Source organism: Limanda limanda, chromosome 16 (assembly GCF_963576545.1).
Source record: "Limanda limanda chromosome 16, fLimLim1.1, whole genome shotgun sequence".
NCBI classification, from domain to species: domain Eukaryota; kingdom Metazoa; phylum Chordata; class Actinopteri; order Pleuronectiformes; family Pleuronectidae; genus Limanda; species Limanda limanda.
The window spans coordinates 16,255,093-16,270,575 of NC_083651.1; the positions used below are offsets into that span (position 1 = coordinate 16,255,093).

Consider the following 15,483-nt stretch of genomic DNA (forward strand, 5'->3'; position numbering starts at 1 on the left):
GTTTACAAGCGGCTGCGCTCACGTCACTGTTAGCTCGAGTTAGCTCCACGTTCTTTCTTCAGAAAACGTCACAGACTTTGGTTCACTGTCTGAGACCATCACCCTTCCACCATGGGGAAGTCGTTTGCCAATTTCATGTGCAAGAAAGATTTCCACCCTGCGTCGAAGTCAAATATCAAGAAGGTGAGCGCTAGCTACTGTTAGCTACAGTTAGCTTCTGTTAGCTACAGTTAGCCTACGGATTGGAGTTATTAAACAGCAGGTTAGCCGACGAGCTAACACGCTTTGGCTACTTTTGCTAGCCCAGGTTTCTAACAACGACCACACAGTTACTTGATATAAATTGTTGATATCCGTCTTAAGGTATTATGTTCTGTATGAAAACCCAGTGAAGACAAACCATTTCAGGGATTTATGTGACGACGTAATGGAAGGGAGCTAATGCTAATGTTACTGTTAGCTAAGGTTTGCTTCACCACTAATATCAAAGGCTAACCACTCTTGTCCCTATTAAATAAACTGTGGTTAGTATTAAATAAGACAAATCATATCCCATAATATGATGGAATGAATCAATACACCTCTGATAACATTATGAGTTGACATTATATTGAAGCCCCTGCAGAATATGTGAATCCTCCTCTTCATTCTTAACTCACAGGTATGGATAGCAGAGCAGAAAATAACTTTTGACCAGAAAAAGCAAGAAGATCTTATGCAGGCGTACCTGAAAGAGCAGGATGTGTACGACAACAGGTACGACCAATACACAGCATGATAACAGAGATAACTTACTATTGCGTTTATTTTAAATAAAGGGTTTTTGTGCATTGATTGGTGCATAATGAATGTTTTATTCAATAAATGGAAGTGATTTTTTAAACTTTAACTTACCATTTGGCTAAACTGCTGAGGAGAAATCCTGTGGACTTTTACCGGAGACCTCCCCCAAAAGTCACATGTTGAAAATGCTATTGTGTTTGTTATTGTTTGTAATGTTATTGTCTAACCCGTAGGGTGTTGATGGGGGATGATCGTGTTAAAAATGGCCTGAATTTCATGTATGAAGCTCCACCTGGAGCATCCAAAGGTAAACACACACTTGACCTGAGCATCTGTGGTCCCGTCTAAATAGTATATTCTGTCCTATACATTTGATTTTGATATTAACAGTTTAAAGTGTGCTCTTCTTTTCATATCCATCTTCTGTCCTCAAGAGGAAACGAAAGAGGTAAAGAAGAGAAAATATGAAACCCACCCAGTTTCGCAATCTGTATTTGTCTGATATTAAACACACTTTAAACATCTATACAATATATTATAGTTTATCATGAAATGTGTTTATTTGTCAGGACGGAGAACAAGAGTATAAATTTGAGTGGCAGAAGGGCGCTCCTCGAGAGAAGTGAGTGGTTGACTTTATACACGTGGACATTTTCTGCGCATGTTGTCCAGTGCTCTGATAGAATTTGCCTTATTTTTATCCTTTTTTTTTTTTTCGTAGATATGCAAAGGATGACATGACCATTAGAGATCAGCCGTTTGGAATCCAGGTGCGTGGTGAATTGTATTTACTTCAAGAAAATGTACATCAGTGATTTACAACATGTGGTTAAATTTAAGGAGGTTGTGGTTAATGGTATAAGAAACTGAATGAAATATAATGTCTCCAACACGATTATTTATTTTTCCTTTCTCTGAAATAATCAGTACATTTGATTCTCACACAGGCATAACCTGTGCATATGTATAAAGAGATTTTTATCACTGAGGGATCAGAAAATTAAAATGGTCATGATCCACTGTTTCAGAACATACATTGTATTTGAATGATTACCCACTGCACTTTTTCCAAAGTAAAACTAGAGCTTGTCAGTTTAAAGTATTTTTCTTTTTTCAAATTGGTGTTCCTCTCAATATGTGTAGCATATTATTTTTCTTTATTTAATTATCAGGCATGCATCTAAGGTATTGAGACGACTGCATGTAATGTCTGTTGTTGTTGACTTCACAGGTGCGCAACGTGAGATGCATCAAATGTCACAAGTGGGGCCACGTGAACACAGACAGAGAGTGTCCTCTGTATGGCCTGTCTGGTATCAGCGCCACCTCTGTGGTCACAGAGGAGGTAGCAGGTAGAGTACACGCAATACTTGATTGAAAGGTCATTTTAAACATGTTGCCCTGCTGCTCCCTTGTTTATAGTGTGGTCATTTAATGATGACATCAAGAATTTATAGCACTGAACTAAAAACAAGTAATAAACTAGAATAAACATCAGCAGAGAAGCACATGCAAATATTAACGCATAAATATTTGATGAATATGTAATCAGTCAGTGTTGAACTGATGTGTACATTTTACCTCCTGAAATTGGGTTTACAGTATGTATTTATACATTTTTGGGATATGTATAAACTATTGTTATTTTTGCAATTTAACAACAGTAGAATAATTATAATGTGTGTAGAAATAGAGCAGAGATCCAGAATATCCGTGCGGCTTGATATTTGTGGCTTTTGTGAGTCACTAGACGTTGCAGCTTGTGCACCACCTGTACGTTCTGCTCCCAGGTTTCAGCTCCATTCTACAGCTGATTCTGACTTCCGCAATCAGTGAGGGGAGTAGTAAAGTAATAACGTTTTCCCGAGGGAGAGTCCAGTCAGTGCATGGTGTTGATGGTGGAGTACTGTAATGGTCCCCCTCCTGTGCCGGGAGAAAAAGTGTAATTGTTGTGTATTCTGATTCCCCCTAACTGCTGCTTTGGCAGGGAATGATATTGTATGATTTGCGCAGCCGGAAGTGCAGTGAGTTGATTTGATGTCCCATTCTGTTAACAAAGCCACCCCTGAAATTCCCACTGTGGAGATAGTGGTTGGTATGGGTTTGACATCAATGGGACTCTGAGGCTGTGATTTGTGCTAACAGGTCCGTCGATGCACCCCTCAGAGTTAATGGCGGAGATGCGAAACAGTGGGTTTGCCCTGAAAAAATGTGTCCTTGATAGGAATGCCACGTTTTGCGATCCATCACAGGTAATTGTCTGTCTCACGCGCCCGTCTTTGCACACATTGGTGAATATAGGAAAACACACATTCTCTGCCCTTCAGACAGAAAAGACTAAGCATATCTATAGCTCTATATATAGATTTATGGATTCTGCTAAGAACAACAATAATGACGAGATGACAAGATACAGATGAGATCTTTCAAATGTTATGTTTTTTTCGTTGCTCAGATTTGCCTTTTGTGAGCAGTTTTTAGAAATTTCAATATAAATTTCAATGTGCTTTAATTTGATAGGAATATGTTGCCAGTGATGAAGAGGATGATCCTGAGGTGGAATTTCTAAAGTCATTAACGTCCAAGGAAAAACAGAAGCTCCTCAGGTAAAAATAAAGCACAGTTTACTCGTATTCAAATATTAATGCTTAAATTAATTAAACTGCAGGATAATTAAACCAAAATTATAATGCATTTTGACAGTTTGAGCAACTTGTTTGGCTTGATGTTTATAAAGTAACCTGAAAAGAATTCCCTTAAATGATCTGATGAATTACCAAATTACCACGATGTTGTCCTACATAGAAATAAACGTATGTGTTTACAAAGTAAATATCAGGTGATTTTAAATGCTAATATGAACGTGGTATCACATGTGCTTTCCATTTGGGTGCTGTGTTTTTTTTTATTTAGCTTGCATGTCCTTGCTTCATCAAATTTATTTGACATCTGTCAGCTGCGTTGTTGGGAAATTAAGATTTTTTTGTTTTATTATTATTTTACAGAAAACTTGATCGTCTGGATGAGAAGAAAAAGAAAAAGAAGAGCAAAAAGCAGAAGAAGAAAAGCAAAAGAAAACAAAAGAAGAAGCATGAAAGTAGCAGCGACTTCTCCTCCAGCAGCAGCAGCAGCAATGATAGTGGCTCAGATTCAGACGACCATGGCAAGTCCAAGAGCAAAAAGCGAAAGAAGAACAAGAAAAAAGATTCCTGTCGGGATAAGAGCTCCAAGAATGAGCAACAAGTCAAGAGTGAGAGAAAGGCATCCTCCCCTCACAGGAGCAGGTCACGGAGCCCTCACGCCGGACAGCCAAGGCCTGAAGAGGAGCCACAGAATTACAGACAAACGCGAACAGAGAGGGGAAGGAGTAGGAGTCGAGATCGCAGCCCGGAGAACAAGATCAAGTCGGAGGGAGGTCAAGAGAGACAGAGGCGCACCAGCAGGGACAGGCAGAGGCCCGGCAGCTCCAAGGCTGGTTGGGAGGAAAGCCGGAGCCGCGACAGAGGCAGGGAGGAGAGAGGTTCAGACAGGCGTCGCAGCGGAGATGGAGAGAGGAACAGAAGTGGCACAGATGGAAGGAGAGGTAGAACAGCAGATGGGAGGAGCAGGAGCAGGGAAGGAGGTAGAGAAAGGGGGGGCAGAGGAAGGAGTAGAAGTGGGAGCAGGGAGAGAAAAGAGAGGAGCCAAGACCGAGAGAAAAGAAAGCGCTGACTGTTGTTTTGAAATGACTTTTCTTTTCCCCAAAACAATTGCAATGACCATGTGATGTGAAAGAATTTAGATTTTTTTTATTTTTTTTATCACTTTAGTCGTAGTGAGATGTGATGTAAAAGAAGTTCTTCAGGTTATCAAACAGAGTCACTCCATTTAAACTCGAATTGCAGATATTGTGCACGAGTCTCGGTTTCCTCCAGTAGAGGGAAGCAGTTGACAGTAAATATGTGGATGCAGCTCATCGCCTCTGTGTTGTCTAGCGCCTTATGAAAGGGTCTAAATTAATTGATAACCATTTGAAGCAATTTGCAGCCGTGATCTGTTGATGGGAAAATGTTGGACTCGTTTTCATGGTCAGTTGGCCACGAGACGGACTAGTTCTGTTGCTGCAGTTTTATTAATTCTCACTTCGTTGTGTCTTTTTTTGGTGGGGAATTATCGACACTGTAAAAATGACTGAAAACCCTTTTATTTTTTATTTTGTGATTAAATGTGTAATCCTCATTTGAATGGCTGTATTTGTCGCGGGTGAAACGACTGTCTGCGTCATAGATTTGACGGAAGAGGGGAGATTGAGGATTAATCTGTTGATTGGTTAAGTTTTAAATGCTCTGGATGCCTGATATTAAATTATACAATTTTGCGCATGATAAATAATTTTTGAAATATATTTAAAAAAATTCAGACCGTGTCCTAGAATGACACACAATCAGGAATTTTTTTGTACAGTTGTGCAATGTGTCTATGAGGTTTTTCGGGCGTTAAACAGAACTAATATAATTTCAGTCCAGCGAGTTGATACAAATAATACAGAGCAAAGTTATAATTAATGCAAACAAGTGTTTTATTTTTTGGGGACAATGTATTATGTTAAATTTAAGAATGTATATTTTTACAATTCAGATTTTCAGCCTAAATGTTTAGAATTTATTTGACATGTTCAGTCTCCGATCTTGATTTTTTGCTGACAGATAAAATAAAAAAAAGTCGACAATTAGCTTATACTTTATACCAAAAAAAAGATTTTAACACAATTTCTATCGCTGGGTAAAAGCATTATTTTAACCTGCAACTTTCAGATATATTTTCCCTTGAGTGCTGCTGCTGCTGTGTCTTTATGTATTTGGAGGAAATTCAAATTGTCTAATTTGTTACTTTTCACTATCTGGCCGTTTCCTAGAAGCTGCTGTTGCACAAAAGGAAATGGAAATAATTTCCCTCTATTGCCTTCTGGTCAATTTAACATCCTCTTGAAAAAAAAAGAGAAAAGGAGCGGGTGTCTGGGTGAGATGCTTTTCCCCCCCCTGACGTATATTCCAGGTCCTGGACTCAGGCTGTAATTATTCCTCGGCCCTTTTCTCCCTGACAGTCGGACGCTGCACTGGCTGAGCACAAAGAAGTCAGAGAGCATCCTTGAACCCTTTCAATGCGGGGCCACTGATATTCAAATAACACGCAGCCACCATTTGACTGCGCTGAGCAGAGACCATTTCAAATTCAACATTTGCATGTGACTCTTTGCCCTTTTCTCTTTTTTTACCGCCTGAAGTTAAAAAAAAAACTGTTCCCATGTAACATCTACGTGGTTTTTGGCAAAGAGGGAGAAAAAAAGACGCATCCTTATTCTCGGTCCATCGATTGGTATGCAAATGAAAAGCAGTTAATTTGGACAATTAGAATAAATATTCAGGGACCTTTGTCATCAAACCCCCTCGGAACCCCCCCGATAAAGTGGAAGTGAACAAAAGATGCCTCGGAGATTAATTAGATATTTGATAAGACACGAATCCCTAATCGCAAATACAAAACACATGGGGCTGCGATGTGCTCCAAGTCATAATTAATAGCATTTAACAAGATTTTCATTTAGGCATGAAATGTCTTTTCCGGGGCATTAAACATTGATTTATTCCATAGGGGAAATAAATAGTGAAAGTCAAGGTATTATAGGCCTATGGGTGATTTTAAGAAAAAAACCATGAGAATAACATTTTAAATTATTTCTTTTTTTCCCTCACACAAATAATTAAACAAAAATAAATATATAAAATCCGCATCACACAATTACAGCCTTTTTTAAAGATGTTTTAATTACGATAAAATGAAAGCCTTATACGTGTGACTTTATACAGGTAAACATTTATATATAGATATTTTTTTAGCAAAGAAATAAAAATGGTAAACCAAAGTTGGAAAGAAAGCTGTGTACATACATATCCACAAAGTGCGTCGAAAGTAAACTCCCTGATTTCCAGGATATACCAACACGAACAAAACAATCAGAGCCAAACATTTACATGGAAAATAACACATGGATAGTTTTAGTCGTCAATATACAAGATGTCACTCACATTGTCCAACCAAAGTTCAACAGGTTTCCGCGCACCCTCAGCAAACATCCGTTTCATTTTCAAGTTGTCCCTAAAAATGTCTCCACAGGCCGGGACAGTAAATCAGAGGATTTACTGTGATTTACTCGTTACGCCTGTTTGGAGAATATTTTTTTCTGACTTTGTAATTGCCTCTCGACACATTTTCTCCTGTATTGTCTGTCAGATAAGACCCGTGTTTCAATGCTGTGCAGATTTTGATGTGTTTTTGTTTTTTTTGGGAGGGGGGGGGCGCAGCCTCATCAGGGCTCGTCGTGAGGAGACGGGTCTTTGACATTGATTCTGGGATCCACACCCTCCATAATAAGTTCTGGGGACTCGGACCTGGGGGTCTCCAGGTTGCTGGTGTCGGTGTCGCTGTCGCTGCCCTTTTTGCTTCCGCCCGCCGTGTGCGTTTTGATGTGCTTGCTCAAATGGTCACTGCGCATGAAGCGCTTGTTGCACACCGGGCAGGCGAACCGCTTCTCCCCGGTGTGAGTCCTCAGGTGTCTCTGGAGCTCATCGGACCGAGTGAACCTTTTGCCGCAGAAAAGCCAGTTGCAGACAAAAGGCCTCTCGCCGGTGTGCCACCTCAAGTGCGCCTTGAGGTGAGACGTCTTGCCGTACACCTTGCCGCAGCCGGGGATGTGGCAGCTGTGGAGGCCCTTCCTGCGCAGGCTGGCCCCGGCGGGTCCCAGCCGCTCGGCCTCCTGGCAGTTCGGACAGTCGCACGTCGCCCGGCCGGAGTACCGCCGGGACGACCTGGAGGAGGAGCTGCTTATTCCCGAGCTGCCCCCAGAGATCATGGCGTTGGCGGCAGAAGCGTCCGTGTACGTGGGGATGACCGTTTTGAAGCCGTCCTGCGTTAACAGGTGCTGGCCGGTGGACAGGAGGTGGGACGCGGAGGGGCTGATCCCCGTGGAGCTGAACGCCGAGTGGGTCAGCGAGGAGAAGTCCGGGTTGTAGCCGCTCAGCTGGGAGTGGATGGCCTGGGGCGTCCCGGAGTGCAGCGAGGACTGGAGGGAGCCGGCGGGGTTCTGCACGTCCAGCCAGGACCCCGGGTTCGTGTGCACGTCCCACCACGACGACGCTCCGTTGGCTACTTCGCCGGAGATGGTGGAGTGGAACCCGGACTTGTACCACGACTCGTACGGGTGCGCCATGCCCACCCGCGGGTACAGGGTCTCTGCTGACGTGTGGACCTTGGAGATAAACGCCGACTGTCCCGAGTCTTGCGCCGAGACGCCGGCGGAGTTGGAGAACAGCCCGCTGTAGTCTGTGGAGAAGGCGGAGGAGGTCGGGGAGGTGGAGGCTAGGCAGAAGGCGCTGTTACTGGAGCCACTGGTCGGTGGTAGTCCCGATGACGCGCGGCTGGTGGCCACCGCGAACCCGGACAGGCTGGAGCCCAAGTTGCAGCTGGAGGAGGTTCTCTTCCACGGATGAAATCCACCTTTGGAGAACGCGCTGGAGTCGGGTAGAGTTGTGAGGGGACTGGTGTTGCCGATTTTGTTGCAGGTTGCCGCCAGCATCGCTAGAGGTGTAGTTCCAAACCGTGGCTCTTCCTGGAGGAAACACAGAGAAAGTTGGACTTAAAACAGGCAACAACACAGCTGGGAGGGATTCACAACAAAACACAGCGTCAACAACTCTATTGTGTAACAGTTTTAATTCTTAACAGTGAACTGCAGTAAATGTGTTTGGAGATAGAGGAGGCGAATCAGGCCACGTTAAATGATCTGTTTTACGCTGCGTAAAACACACAACAAAAGGCACTGCATACGATTAACATTTTAATAAACTCATTCATCAGCTGCAACAGAGAGACCAGGCAGTAGAGTGGACTTTTAATCATAAATAACAACCCACAACAAGAGACGCTGTGGAAACTCTGAACTCAACAAACTTTGAGGGAAAACGTCAGCCACAACAACTTTACGCACAACTTCAGCGCACAGATCACAAAGCCGGACTCACCCCAAGTATAGACGTAGCCATATCCAGGGTCTGTGCCGAGGTGAGGAGTGTTCGCGGTGTCTGTGCTGCAGCTACACGGCTCCAATGGGACTCCAGACTCACCGTGTCCGACGCGGGTCACACGGTTTCTCTCTTGGCTCGCAGCTCTCGACACTACCTAGTTGTAGAGAGCGTGTTCTTTGAAGTACAGCTGGCGAGGACACGCAGCCAATCCGAGCGCTGCCTCCGTGGCCTGGGCTGGAGTCAGCCAATCAGAGGCTCGCCCGCAGACAGAAACACCAAAAACCCCGCCGTCAATCATCTGTTGTGCGCGGCTTCTGCTCCGACTGTCATACAAGACACGATTTGGTATGTTTTCTTTTTTTTAATGCACACAGTTATTTTTTTTTTCTTCTACGAATTCTCTCACACGAAGCTTCAATGTCTCCTTTCCATTTTGCAGAATTGAGTTCACACGCCAGTTCTCCAGGAGGTAAGCGTTTCACTCATTTCACCGCGTTTGTCGGTTCTGGCACAACGACGCGTCTCCTTGTCCGTGCAGCTCCAGGTTTCCCTTCCGATGTTTTTTCAATATTCAGATCATGTGCAAGACGTCACGGGAGGAAACTGTTGCCATTTAAATTGCAGAGAATCCTGGAGGATGCGAGAGACGCTGCTTGTGCTGATGACTTTATAAAAAAATAAAAAAACGCGACTGTAGTCAGTGCATGCTGCTGCGCGCTGTATGGCACAGTTTACGCACGGGTGGGGAGGGAAACAATTTCTGTGATATGCTCAAGCTTAAAAATTGAAAAGTCCTTGTTGCTTAAATTGGAATAAAAAAAAATGTCAGATGGAGTAGTTTATTGAAGAAGCCCAGAATCAGGCCTGAAAGCAGGCGTCGCTTCCCTTGCCACGGTTATATTATTTAATCATTGTCTGAATAAAAACGATTTACAGGAGGGAAATTGACAATAGTTTACCTCCAGCCCAAATTCCTCTTGCGTCCATGCTCGTGCGTGTTCTCCCCCCCCCCCCCTGCTTACTTGTTGGGGCAGTGGAGGTGAGGGGTTAATTAAAAATGACAGCTCGCTTTATCAGTGCGCACAGCAGATCCCCCCCCTCCCAAAACACAAAGTATTTTATAGGCGGAAAAAGTTGTAGTATCCAGGGGGCGCCCGCTGTTAGGCCGCCAGTCATCTCCATTAAACACATTTAACAGGAGGCACGATGCCCGTCCTGTAGCTGGGAAATAAACATTTAATGCCAACATTATTACGCATTTAATTAAACAGTGGATAGTTTAGAGGGGGCCGCGTTTCACCACTTCTCCCTAAAAAACTCGCCACTCTCCTCCTATATATTTTTTTTGTCTTTTATTATCACCATCCAATGGGCTCAGCCAGCTTATGCCACAGCTTGTTGTAAATGCTCGGCGGGATAAATGGCATAATGTAAAATTGACCTGCTCCGATGTGAATCATCACCCCCTTTAAAAGTTAAAGCAATTTTCCAGAGAAAGGCTTGACCGAAAAATGTGCATTACAGTATTCAAAACGGGCAAATAATGCTCCATTATGGAGTGTGAATGCTGCCAGTCAACACAGGCGCAATTTGTTCAAACATTCTTTTTTTTTTTTTTTTTTCCTTTTTTGCGTTTAAAACCCCACCTTGTTGCAAAGGGTGAATAAAGAATCCTTCTCATCAGACAGTGAGCGCTGCCAGGAAAATGGAATCATCTTTGCAATCATGACAATTTGGCAGAGTGCTGTTAACAGTATTAAATGTGGGTGCTGGATAAACAAAGTTGATTGTCGCTAAAGAAGTTAAATTAATTTGTGCATTAAATGGAAATCAAGGTAAAAAATAAAAGTATGTTCTCTGCATTTACAAAAATTTAAATTGATTCACCCTTGAATTAAGTTCACACTATTGTTTAAAAAAACATAATATCACAGTTTAATTTATTTGAAATTAATATTTGAGATATAATGTTTATATATATACATATTTGTTCTGATGTATTTTAGGATTATTTGTATCGTCTTGCATTTTTATAATCAGCAGTTCAGCTTGGAATAATGATGCCCTTAAGTTCTAACAAAGAAAACTGCATTGGACTTTTATGCAACAACTCACTATACATGTCTTTATAAATATAAATGTCTTTCAAAGGAAATGTATTTGTAGCTTGAACCCAGAATAATCCGATAATCGAGCATTTTCAAATGTTTACCTGAGACAAAGGGAGGGAGAACATGATCTTGCCTTGTCATTCAAGTGAGAATTTTGAGTCGAATCTGTAATTCTGGACTCTATTCGTGAGCCACTTCTCTGTGGCAATTAGGAGCCTATTACAAGCCATTAGATTGATCAATGTACCTTAAACAATGGGAATGATTTATATGGTCGAACAAAACGCTCTGCACCTATTGTGATGAGTCTAAGTGGGGGTGCATCCATCAACAAAAGATAAATGATTAATTCAGACCCATTCATTTGAATTCTCCCGACAAAGCAGAGCCCCACTCGCCTCAAATCCAGATTATTAGAGGCTCATTTTCTGCATGTTAAACCAGACAGCCTGCCGGATTGGGTGATGGTTTTTGGTTGTGCCCCTGTGTGTTTTAATTTGTATTTCTACTGAGGGAAGTTTATTTGAGGACATTTAACTAATTGTTGTAATTTTGTGTGCTCGTGTGGTTACACCTGTTTCTCTCAAAAGGGGGTTGGAGGAAAGTGCAAGGATGTTGTACTTTATTTCTCCGGTGCTGAAGCTATTTTTCTGAGGACTTACAGAGGATGCTTGCTGAATTTAAAAAGTGAGTGCAAGTATGAAGATTTTGTCAAGATGCTTTTACTAATGATATCTTATATTTAGTTTGTGATGGTGCACTTTATTATACAAACACTGCTTAAAAACAGTATTTATCCTCTATTTGCTCCTGGTTTGCTTTAATAACAATGTCTACACTGCTATTTCCCATGAGTCTATTACTTGCACTTTGCCAGATCAGGGCTTCATGCATGCAGAGGCCACAGCAAAGACAAATGTCATCAACTTACTGTTACATTAAAGTGCAGCCTGAAATAAACTGCTCAGGAATTAATGATTAATTTCTATATGAAGCGTAGGGGAAGTGAGAAACCGGCTTGGAGCTGTCAGCACACAGATCAAAGTCCTGGATGTCTTAAGTTAAACGACTGTCAGGCATATGATTCAAACGTTAATAGAAAAGCAAGCAGCTGTTGTCAAATCCTCTGATAAAGATTTACTCATCTTTCTGAGCCCCCACCTTTCAAGTCCTCTGTGGAATCTTACAGCAGCTCATCAACCTGCATTGATAGTATCGAATGCTAAATTTGGCCGCACAGGTCAGCTCGCCGGCTTACAGGCTCGACTTTCATTTCCAGAGGCTGCATGTTCTATTCTGAGCTCGGGAAGGAACCAGCCAGTTGAAGTGCAGTCGACTGGTTGCATTTAAGGACTTTGCTTAGCCCATTTTCTGTCAATGACGCGTGTGTTTGTTCTCCCTTACTGTGGTGGAAGTCAGCAATAAAACCTAAAAACTCAAGTGTGAGAAATGGCTCCGAAGAAGGTGCGTTTAGTTAAGGGAGCGCTCCATTCAAAAGCAGAATGCACTTTAGATTATGTAATGGCATTTGCTGCTCCTGACTGCAAGACGTCTCCACATTGTCTTTATTAGGGAAAAGGAAATGATGCAGCAACGCCTCCACCACTGATTGGAAGATTTGGCACCTCATTGAAAATAGGAATTGTTGGCCTTCCCAATGTTGGGTAAGTAAAAGCTTTTTTACTTGTCCATAAATCTGTAGCCTTCTTGCCAAGCACTGCATGTTGTGTTCACTACAAGTGCCTTCTATGAAACTTTGTAAGGCCAGATGTTAACTGAATAATGTAAACACTGAAGTCATGAAGTTAAACTTGAAGACATTTATCAGACTGTGTTTCACATTTTCTGACAGGAGTTGCTGCACACAACACTTTATACTGAAACAAGTAAAATGTTAAAGCAAAAGAAATCCTTCTACATATACGACAGTCCATTTTTTTGTCCCTGAACAACCTGAGGACTTTTTCTGCTGTTAAGCGGTTGAGAACCATGTGCCCCCATGATCGAAGGATCAAATCCCACAAGAGCTTTTCATGCAGCGTCTTCCTATGTCCTTACTATCTTTGTGTCTAAATAATGGTGTGAGACTTCTTATAGCAAATTAGTGAAGGTCTGTGTAGTATGTATTCAGTGTGTCTAAATGCGGGTTACATAATTATGGCTGTGTGTTTTCAGCTGTAGGAAATTGTTTCTCTGTACCATCACATTCCATCCAAATTTGAATGACAGCGAGCAACAGTGTACCTTTCTTCCTCAATCTCTGCTGCAGGTAGGACAGACAACTCTTGTTATAATGACACTGGTGGTCATTAAGTGAACTGCACTCAGGATCATGTACTTCGCAACCAAGTTAGCGTGTTCCCACTGTAGGCATGACTGAGAATCCTGGGCATCGGCCCAAACAGTGACATGACATATACGAGACTACGATACGAGAAAACGTGATTGATTGACATCATGATGATAAATTTGGTAACTAATGTTACACTGTCATCGCAGACTGTCTATAAACTATGAGTCTCTGGTGCTGGCAAAGTGCTAAAACAAACTGTGGAGATAACTCCGGCTGTGTGATAAAACTTTGTTATGTTTTTTCAGGATTCATAAAGTTGTTTTCAGCTTTTGAATTGAACTGGATACTCTGCCGTTCTCGTGACATTGGTCAGATCCATAGACTGTATACAAATTACAAATTCCCAGGTGTGGAAAATGAAGCCAATGTAGAAGTGCATGAAACCAGTTTTGTCTCGAATGACCAGCAGAGGCGACTCCACTGATTGCAAAAAGAAGTTACTTTCTATAGAAGTCTGGGAAAGTGACCATACTTCTCAGGTCTTCTTCATTACATCATCATGTTTATTTTGTAAATCATGGCCCAGGTCAGAGTAAAATAAATAGATAATAAAACATGGCGTGCACTGGGGTGTGGATACGGCGTGATTGATCGCTAGTACCAAACAATGGTTGCAGGTCGCTGGTAGGTGGGCGTGTAATGTCCTCAAGCTCTGAATCAGGCTCCACCCCTGCTCCTCCAAATATGGTTACTGCTGGTTTCAAAAAACCAAGATGGCGCTGTTCAGAATGCCAAAAGTCGAGGTGTTAAACAGCAGCTCACAAACCTATAGCGACGTCATGGTGGGTTGCCACGTGATCACATTCCTGTCATACCAGATGGGTTTCTCAATATCAATCTTTTTCTGTGCCAATGTGGTTTGTGTTGGAGTCAGTCGTCTGTTGACATTATCGGAGTCCATTCCTTAGTTAGTCAGTTAGACAGCCGAGGAGGGGTGAATAAAGAATGCCACATCCTTTTATTGGAAATGGTGATTGGCGATGGTGATTATTTGTGTTTGTTAGCAACCTCTAACCTGTTTGTAATGGTAAGGTGGACGATATGTGGAGAATCTGTACTGCAGGGACATTATGTGTGAGTTTGTGTGTACGTGCGTGTGTGTGATGCCGACACACTTTCTCACACTGTCTGCATGTCAGACCTGGACGGACACATCCACCTTGTCCGCGTCCACCAAGACCTTCAGCATCATCCCTGACAGGGTCTAATCACCGGGCCGATCCTGCAGGGCTTCTTTCATGACCTTTAGAGAGAGGTCATCCGCTGTCCACATGACAGGTTCTCATCTTTTTCAGCTCCTTACATTTATTTTGTTTTCAAGCAGCCCTGAAAGATTTCCCAACGTGAAGGGACAGGTAAGACCCAAGGTGACGTAACTTGGTCAGTAAATAAACCTGTGAAATTGAAGCCCACTATTTTAAATGACCACCTTAAGTATATAGTTCCACACCCTATATTGATAATGGAGAATAAGCAATCGGTTTAGATTGAGTTTTCTGAAGTTGTTTGTGCTTCTTCCGTCCTACCAGACTTTGGATCCTATTGCACAGAAATCTCTTCAGTGGCCAGTGTCTTGATTTCTACTGGTCTATTAGAAGTAGAACTCATTGAGGTTGTGTGCTGACAAACTACAACTTGTCAACCCTCTTACAATTTTCTTTGTGAATTCACGTTCACATGCCAGCCTGCTGTTAGTTGGGCGTGACTGGCCATTCTTCACAAACAGGGGAAACTTGAGAGTGTGATTCAGCCTGCCCTGTAGCTATTTCTACACCATTTCTAGACACTTTTCTGTTTACGACCAATTCTCCTGCTTGTAGACACTAAAAAGGTTTGGTTTTGTTCTGAATGAGGAGTTAAATGGACAAAATGCCTCGGGTCAAAGTTTTCCTCCAGTTATATACGAGACACATAAGGCTACCGGTCTTTTGTCAAGTGCATCAACACAGACCTCCTCAGGAAACTCATCATTGACTGGTGTTCAAATGTAAATGAACAAACCAATGTGAGAAATCAATATTCATAATGTCTTTGTGAACAACTTTAATATACTAAGTAAACAAAGGCATATTTGGTCCATTTTTTGGGGACGTTTTAGACAGCTCAGTTGTTGACAGACCACAGTTGTTAATTAATTGTTGTGCTGTGAAAAACCATTGTTAAAATAACCTGGTTT

General features: G+C 42.2%; 2 protein-coding genes and 1 pseudogene across 2 annotated transcripts; 2 read left to right on the top strand and 1 right to left on the bottom strand.

The window, feature by feature from the left end:
- The first annotated feature begins 20 nt into the window (after window positions 1-20).
- cir1 (corepressor interacting with RBPJ, CIR1) lies at window positions 21-5,001 on the top strand. Its single transcript, XM_061088356.1, has 10 exons — window positions 21-183; window positions 662-756; window positions 1,017-1,090; window positions 1,218-1,231; window positions 1,353-1,405; window positions 1,505-1,553; window positions 2,015-2,135; window positions 2,929-3,035; window positions 3,304-3,389; window positions 3,789-5,001. The coding sequence occupies exons 1-10, from the start codon at window positions 112-114 to the stop codon at window positions 4,492-4,494; spliced, it is 1,377 nt and encodes a 458-aa protein (XP_060944339.1). The 5' UTR covers window positions 21-111; the 3' UTR covers window positions 4,495-5,001.
- A 2,128-nt stretch (window positions 5,002-7,129) lies between these two features.
- On the bottom strand, window positions 7,130-8,861 carry sp9 (sp9 transcription factor). The gene is made up of 2 exons (XM_061089143.1): window positions 8,841-8,861; window positions 7,130-8,428 (listed from the first exon to the last, which is right to left on the bottom strand). Exons 1-2 carry the CDS (start codon window positions 8,859-8,861, stop codon window positions 7,130-7,132), a joined length of 1,320 nt encoding a protein of 439 aa, XP_060945126.1.
- Window positions 8,862-12,403: 3,542 nt separating this feature from the next.
- Window positions 12,404-15,483, top strand: part of LOC133021997 (obg-like ATPase 1) — a 39,810-nt pseudogene continuing 36,730 nt past the window's right edge.

What these genes read in the sequence shown, in the direction of transcription:
- sp9 (XM_061089143.1), bottom strand. Translation starts at nt 8,861, where the DNA reads ATGGCTACGTCTATACTTGGG. An exon ending in TGGCTACGTCTATACTTGGG is followed by an intron (nt 8,429 to 8,840) that starts GTGAGTCCGGCT and finishes TGTTTCCTCCAG; the next exon opens with GAAGAGCCACGGTTTGGAAC.
- cir1 (XM_061088356.1), top strand. Translation starts at nt 112, where the DNA reads ATGGGGAAGTCGTTTGCCAATTTCATGTGCAAGAAAGATTTCCACCCT. An exon ending in CGAAGTCAAATATCAAGAAG is followed by an intron (nt 184 to 661) that starts GTGAGCGCTAGC and finishes CTTAACTCACAG; the next exon opens with GTATGGATAGCAGAGCAGAA. An exon ending in GGTCACAGAGGAGGTAGCAG is followed by an intron (nt 2,136 to 2,928) that starts GTAGAGTACACG and finishes TTGTGCTAACAG; the next exon opens with GTCCGTCGATGCACCCCTCA.